Source organism: Etheostoma cragini, chromosome 4 (genome assembly GCF_013103735.1).
Source record: "Etheostoma cragini isolate CJK2018 chromosome 4, CSU_Ecrag_1.0, whole genome shotgun sequence".
Lineage (NCBI taxonomy): Eukaryota > Metazoa > Chordata > Actinopteri > Perciformes > Percidae > Etheostoma > Etheostoma cragini.
In genome coordinates, this window is record NC_048410.1 from 2,399,157 (window position 1) to 2,407,040 (window position 7,884).

Here is a 7,884-nt window from a genome sequence, read left to right on the forward strand (position 1 = left end):
GGGCTCGGAAACCCTGGATTAGTTTGAACATAAGATATTTGTTTTTTAAACCAAAACATAGCAGTGTAGACGTAGCCTAAATCATATTTTTAGTACATTGACAGCTCCGTTTAGTTTGTCAAAATTATTTTCCAGTTTCATTATTTATGATTAGACAATGGTCGTCATGTTGCTGTACTTGCTGCTTCAAGGTGTTGTCATTGTCAACTAATATTTAGAAGATATTTCCATGCTGTAAACAATTTAACCCTCATGTTGTCCTCGGGTCAATTTGACCGGATTTCAATTAATTTTATTATGTTATGTCACAAAAAACGGGCCGTCGAAATAAGCGCTGAAAACTTTGGAAAAAACACCAAAAACATCAAAAAAGCACCTAAAAAAAAAAATGACAAAAAATTGGGAAAAACGACAATAATGTTGAAAAAACAGTTGTTGTTTTTTCATGGTTGATGGGAAGACAACACAAGGGTCAAATGAGGTTCGGTTGCTTTTAAAACAAATGAGGGGGAAAACCTGCTCATTAAAATCATATAAATACTGATGAAATGTGATTAAAAAAAATCTGTTTTAGGGGGAATTCGCCTGTATAATGAAAAATGCTCTTAACATAAAATCACATGTAAAAAGACAGCATTCATTGATGAATATGTGGTTTCTCCAAAGTATTCGAAGTATTTAGTGTGTACTTGGCTTTGGTCCCAAGTGTTGAGAATAACACAAGAAACATCCTCAGAGTTCAAATGTCCTGGCGTCCTTTAACATTACATTACATACATAACATTTACATTCAGCAGCTTTTGGTTAAGAGTCTTTGTGGATAACAGAACCTCAGAAGCTGCTTTGATAGTTGTTGCCGGGGAACATCTGAACGTGTGTTTTCCTGTGTTTCTGCGAGAAAAAGTGTCCGAACATCCATTCACACATGCGTCAGCTGTCAATCAATCAAGACGCAGCGCCGAAGCAGTCTTTGGTTTGTACTGGTCCGCTCTGCAAGTCCACATCCAGTCCTTCAAAAAGTCACTCAGGCAGAACTCAGTGGTTAGCATAGTTAGCACGGACCAATGTTCCTCAACCCGGCGATTACCACAGTTACCACAGTTACCAGGCGCTACCGGTCTAAAACCAGTTCAGACCAAATACTCAGGCAGGACGAGACCGTTTTGGGAATAGTTTCAGGGGTCGGAACCGGCCCGTTGGAGCTCACCTTAAGCCAATTTCATCTCCTCTTGTGTGAATCTTTGGTCTGAACTGGGCTTAAAACTCTCGCGTCCACCGTCACCAGGGACCAGTGTTCAAAGACTCAGTGGTTACCATAGTTACTACAGACCTTTAGAACACAGTCGTGTCCACAGGTCAACCACTGCGGTGCCTTTTCACCAATTCCAGGTCCGTGTCCACGACGATGGGAGCACTCACTAAGAATGGATTCGAGTCCGAGGCCAAAAAACCTTTCCAGCCCTGTGACGACATCCCTGGCCCGGAGGCGTCCCCTACAGCGAGGCCACGGGTGCGAGCGCGTCGCTGTGCTCCAGGTGATGGTGGTGGTGGTGGTGCTGGTGGTGCTGGTGGTGCTGGTGGTGCAGCTCAGCTTTACAAACCGTGGCGGCGCTGCAGCGGAGCAACGTGACCGCCGGCGGCTCCTCGTCACCTGAAAGACACACGGCCGGGTGTGAGCCTTCATGCAACAGTCCCACGAGGAGATGACGGCAGACTCTGTCACACGTCATGCAAGTAAATCAGGGCTGTCAGTCGACTAAGGCGTCATTTACATGGCTACGTTTGGGTTTAAAACATATCTTTTGCCACGTGCACACCTGCCGTCACGCTGTTTTCAGAGCCCTGACACCGGAGACATGAGAAAACACTTTTGACCCGTTTGGGTTTGGAAATCGCCAGGGTTACGGAGACATTTGGCAACACCAATAGCCTACTGACCCCAACGTTTTGGGTCTCATCGGTCGTGACGTCTCGTTCTCTGAGACTAAGCTTATAACGCTTCCATGGTAACTACTAGCACCCGCCCAGTATACGAGAATGTCAACCGGATGTGCGATTTGGATTTGTTAGTTAAAACAGAAATTAGTTCTAATAAAATACTTGTTATGGCGTTTTTACACTGCATGGTACCTACTCGACTCACCTCTACTCTACTCGCCTTTTTTGGTTTTCTATTGCATAAAAAAAAGTCCCTGGTACCAGTTAATAGGTACTTTTTTTAGTCCGAACTGGGCCAAATTCTTCTGTCCGAGCTCCGTCTGTGTCCAACCGAACCCGGCCCGAACTCAACAGGCATTAAAAAAAAATGTGTCCAAGCGCGACACAGTTCACATTAGATTTTTTCCCACAGTAATGACACATGTAGGCTACATTTTTGTGTGGAAAGCCCACTTTTATTAAGCAACTGTAGGAAGGCATTCGGAAATGTCAACAGCTCATCTGGGGCAACAAGCGCACGCTAATAAGCTCTTTAATTGTAAATGTTCAAAGTTAACCTTTCCCGATTGCTCCGTTTCGGACCGTGGTCAGAAAACCAGGAGAGACTCGTTACCTCCAGGGCCGACGTTATCAAATAAATAACGTCGGGTATCCGTGCCTTAAATTGTGCACAGAGATTTCTTTTGGCTCAAAGCTCTGCTTAAAAACGTAGCATTGTAAACGTAGCTTAAAATGTTTAAACTGCAATTAATCGCATGATTATTTATAGTTAACTTGCGATTACTAGAAAATTAATTGCACATTTCTTATCCATTCTAAATGTATTTTTCAGGTTTTTTTAAGTTCTATTGAGACTGGATTGCTCCGGTGGTAACTCACATCAACAGTACATGCAAATAGCTTTAGTGCTGTCAAGAGAACCATCTGAGAGGGCTCTGAAAGAAACTGAACTTGTCATTCAAAAAAAGACTTTTCCATATCCATCTAGCCTTTTATCTTTTATTTTTCACATCCATGGCGGTCACCGTCTTTCTTTCGGTGCGCTTGGTGTTAACTTGTTTATTATCTCGGTCATTTTGACAGCCCTAAAGTAAATGAAATCATAAAGACATTTGTGAGAAGGCTGTTGTATTTGCCAAACAGCCGGCCTTACCCAGCCCCGAAGAAGATGATTCGCTGTCTGCCAGGGAGGAGGAGTCAGCCTGGTCATGTGACAGACCCTCCATTAGGGGAATGGAGAGCTCTGAGGAAGGGACGGACGAGTCATAGATGCCCGAATCACGAGGGGGCGGGAGCTCTGGAGGGGAATGATGCCCTTCTTCTTCTTCTTCTTCATGGGCGTGGACAGGGCACACCCCATCCTGGAGAATGGAGGGAGCGGAGGACGAGGAGGACGAGGACGAGGAAGATTCTTCAGCTAACAGTCCAGATATTCCAGAAGTGGACCTGAAGGAGCAGAAGAGCAGCGGCAGTCAGTCTAGGGCTGCTCGAGTATGGATAAAAAGAAATTCACAATTATATTTCAATTATTTAAATCACGATTCTTTAACACAATGACTCAAAAAGCAACTTTTGGAAAGATGTTGCTTTTTATTAAACAAAAAAAACAGAGAGACAGTTAAACAAATCAACCGTGAAAACACCTTGAAATGTCCCTTAATACTTTCCCCGTTTAACTTTTAAGTTCCCCTTATAATAAATACGTTCAAATGTAGGCCGAGTGAGTTTAGCGTGCCCGAGGAGCGATGTGTGTGTCATTCAGAACACAACACAATAAGAGTTTACCTGCACAACAAAATGTGAAAACAATAGTTTTTGTGGTCGTTAGGTCTTTGGTTATCCGAGAGACTTCTTCAGTTGTGACTGAACGGTAGGGAAACCCAGCGGTTTAACCTGTGTGGGGTCGTCAAGGTGATAGTGCTCCTGGCTGTAGTAACACACCGTTCACTCAGAAGTGACAAAGCCTCTCGGATCAGAGACCTTCAAGAAGTTAGAGAAGTTATAACTAAAGTCCAGTTTTCCTTGATATTTAACCTTCCTTGGATAACTAGGACCTAGATGACGGAGAACCTTCACAGAGGTCAGTGGTATTAGATCTTGCCTTACCTTGAAGTGGGTCCCAGCGTGGCCAGAGAGCAGTGCGGCAGGCCTGGACTGGGACAGGGACCAGGACTGGGACTAGGACTGGGGCTGGGGCCTCGGTTAAGGCTGGGACTGGAGCCAGAGGCCAGCAGGAGCATGTTCCTCCTCGATGCTCCCTCACCGCCCTCCTGGGACGGCGTATTCACCAACACCTCGTTCAGCACCAGGCCCGAGTCAAACCTCTGATCCGGTAGGGACGAGGAGGAGGGGCAGGGAGGCTTTGGAGGAGGACTCGGAGCCGGGACAGCAGGGACAGGAGGATGTTTGGAGGAAGAGGACGAGGAACCTCCTGAAGGAGCCAGCTGCTTCTCAAACCAGTCTGCGTTCTGGCTGATGTGCTGGTGCATGTTGCAGATGGAAACGTAGAGCGAGCGTCCGGACTTGCTCCTGAAGTAGTTCCTCCGGGAGACATTGAGAGGCTGCGAGTCACGATCAGATAGATTGGAGTGACTGGAATGGAGCCGACTGAAGAGCTGAGGCAACTGGTCCATCAACTTAAACCTAAACACAGGAAATAACATGACCGAGTGATCGGACTGCATGGTTTCTAGACTTATTTATTTTATTTGGACAATGCACAATAATATAAGTTTCAGAAATTGCACCAGTGTTTGTGCCAAACAGATCCGTTCAACTGTAGTCCTAGTTACCCAGCATGCACGTCTTTATGGTGGGAGGAAACCGGAGCCCTCGGAGGAGACCCACGCAAACACAGGAAGAACACGCAAAGTCAACCCAGAAGAAGCGGCCCAGGTTTGAGTCCGACCTGCGGCCCTTTGCTGCGTGTCATCCTCCACCTGTCCTGTCTATCCACTGTCACTATCTAATAAAGGGAAACATGCCCCAAAAACAAGTGCTAACCATCTGTCTGGCACGTTTTCATTAATTAACACCAGTTTTTCTGCTACTGTGGGCCTGCAAGATGTGGAGAAAATATGTGAATTATTATTTTTATGCAACTGGCCAATCTGCTGTCAGCATTGTTTGTCGATTTCACCTGCGAAGGTGACGCTGAGCACCGACTAAATTAGCAGCTCAAAGATATCAAAGATAACCCTCTGAGCCGAGCAAGTCAAGATATTTGTCTTCTAGAAATGGGATCCAAAATGGACACATGAATACATACAACATGAAAACACAATCCTATTTAATGCCTAGAAAAAAAATGCAAATTCTGCGTATTTTGTTTAAAATCACATATTGTAGTGAATGCAAAATATCAAACATGTTTTACTGTTATGTTCTTATTAACTTGCTGCTGTTGTTTTTTAAGATGTCTCTGCTATTTTGTCCACAGGGTGGTGTTTACCTGGGAGCCAGACTCAACATGGTGGGGATGTCACTTTCTGTGGAATAGTCGAAGTAAACCGTCATGTAGCGGTTCAGATCCTGAGCTCCGCCCCCCTCGCTCTGCTTCGCCAGCCGCAGCTTCTCAGCGACCATGGCCACGCCCACAATGAACAGGTCCCCGCCCGATCCACCAATCGGAGAGCTGCTGCTGCTGTTGTTACTACGCCGACTGACCGGTGTCTTCCCCCTGCGGCTCTTCTTCTCTACGTAGTAGCTGCAGGTAGAGAAGGGAAGATGTATAGGAGGCTTATTGTCTTAGTCTTGATTCCATGCTCCAGCTGTGGTTTAGGTAATTAATGAAATAAGTTTATAAGATTTGTGGAATCTTATTTGCCCGTTTATCTCGACTATGAAATTAACACACCGGGTTGTAGCTTGGGGCTCTTTCAACTTGGGCGAGCCTTCAGTTCTATTAAAGCAGCTACAATTTATACTTCTTTTTTAAATTTTTATTACACAGTAGGCCTGCACGATTTGGGGAAATGCTTTTTTTTGCTTAGAATTGATATCACAATTCTCTGCCACGATTTCAATGTTTATCACACACATGAACCATGATAAAACAAAACAAATCGGCAGTACCAGACATAGATTTTTAGGCACCTGTAGCACATTAGGCGTCACCACAAGCCTGTAGACATGGAGGCTTTAGGCTGCAGCGCTTTAAAACCAATTTAATACAGTCGAAGTTTAAAACTCACAGAAGACAGTAGCAGCGTTTGGGATGCGGCCGACTCGTAAAATGTGATTAAAATCAAAGTTGTTCAAAAATGAAATCATGAACAGGGTGAATCGTGATTGCGATTTTATCACGAGTAATCGTGCAGGCCTATTACACAGCCTTGTTGAATGCTCAATTCTGGTCAATCACAGCATTGTACTGTGTGTTATTTCTGTTCAAAAGGCCAAATCACCGTCACGTTGCGCTAACACAACCAGCCGTGGATTTCAATTGCAGGAATAAATATAGGAAATCAGCAAACTCTCGTACTCGTATGAAGCTACAGAGATTTTAGATTTAATGTATTTATAGCAACAGTCTGGCTGATATACACATATTTTAACACTATAATGGAAGGGATATGTCGTATGTATAAATGTTGTACATTGGCATAAATGGGCTGTTTAGTCTGCTTGGTTTTGTGGAAATGAAGGATAATAGTTGATAATATTATTTAATGTTACTATTTGTATATTTATTACTTTTTTGCTTATCCTATGTGGTCCCTATCTGTCTGTACAGCGAGCTGAAGAAAAGGACATTGGGTTAGATATGGGGACAACGGGGCACAGTCCTTGGCACTCTTCAGTTGAACCTTGAACACTTTCTTCTCTTTTTAAGAATTGTTTGGAAAACAAAAGTTTGAAATGGGAAAGGAGACAGAAGGAAGGAAGGAAGAAGAGAGGGAAACCGATAGGGTCAGGATGAAGGAAGAAAAGATAAATTGAAAGACAGGAAAACAGACCGATGTGAGAGGTTGTGACGTCTACATTAATTAAGCAAGAAAGCCCCCTAACATTCAACTGTTTAAGCCTTCATTTATTTTAATGAAACAATATCTACCAAGGTGAAGCAGCTTTCAGTTTCTATGCTCCTCATATCTGGAATAAACTCCCAGAAAGCTGCAGGTCCGCTGCTACTCTCGGTTCTTTTAAATCAAGGTTGAAGACCTTTCTTTTTGATGCTGCCGTTCTTTAAATGAATGCTCATTTCTTTAAATTTCTTATGCTGCACAGTAACTTGTATTCTTGTGTTTTATGTGTCCTAATGTTTCTATTTTGTTTTAAACTGTCTATTCGTGTGTTTTATCGTTTTTTAATGCTTATGATTTTTAACTGTTTGTACTTGTGTTTTATCTGTTTAACTGATTTTGTGTAAAGCACTTTGAATTGCCCTGTGACTGAAATGTGCTCTACAAATAAAGCTGCCTTGCCTTGCCTTACCAAAACACACAAAAACGTCTTATTTATAAATTAAAATATTCATGTTTTTGTCTCTGGAGAATTTATTCACTACAAAGCACTTTGGCAGAATCTAGTGGCCACTGGAGGAACTACAGCTATAGGCACTGTGGAAACATCTTCAGTAGTTTTGATAGAAGCACAGTACAGACAGACAGACAGAGAGACAGACAGACAGAGAGAGAGAGAGACAGACAGACAGACAGACAGACAGAGAGAGATAGACAGAGAGAGAGACAGACAGACAGAGAGAGAGAGACAGACAGACAGACAGACAGACAGGCGGACAGAGAGAGAGAGACAGACAGACAGACAGACAGACAGAGAGAGAGACAGAGAGACAGACAGACAGAGAGACAGAGAGACAGACAGACAGACAGACAGAGAGAGAGACAGACAGAGAGAGAGACAGACAGACAGAGAGACAGAGAGACAGACAGACAGACAGACAGAGAGACAGACAGACAGACAGACAGAGAGACAGACAGACAG

At 43.8% G+C, this 7,884-nt stretch overlaps 1 protein-coding gene across 1 annotated transcript in view; it reads right to left on the reverse strand.

Annotated features, from left to right (window-relative positions):
- Positions 1-1,426: 1,426 nt before the first annotated feature.
- il17rd (interleukin 17 receptor D) overlaps positions 1,427-7,884 on the reverse strand; it is a 32,767-nt gene continuing 26,309 nt past the window's right edge. Inside the window, exons 11-14 of the mRNA XM_034869476.1 lie at positions 5,390-5,644; positions 4,045-4,581; positions 3,092-3,384; positions 1,427-1,651 (exon numbers count right to left, since the gene is read on the reverse strand). Of these exons, the coding sequence (XP_034725367.1) occupies positions 1,494-1,651; positions 3,092-3,384; positions 4,045-4,581; positions 5,390-5,644 (1,243 nt within the window). The 3' untranslated portion in view covers positions 1,427-1,493. The remainder of the gene's footprint in view (positions 1,652-3,091; positions 3,385-4,044; positions 4,582-5,389; positions 5,645-7,884) is intronic.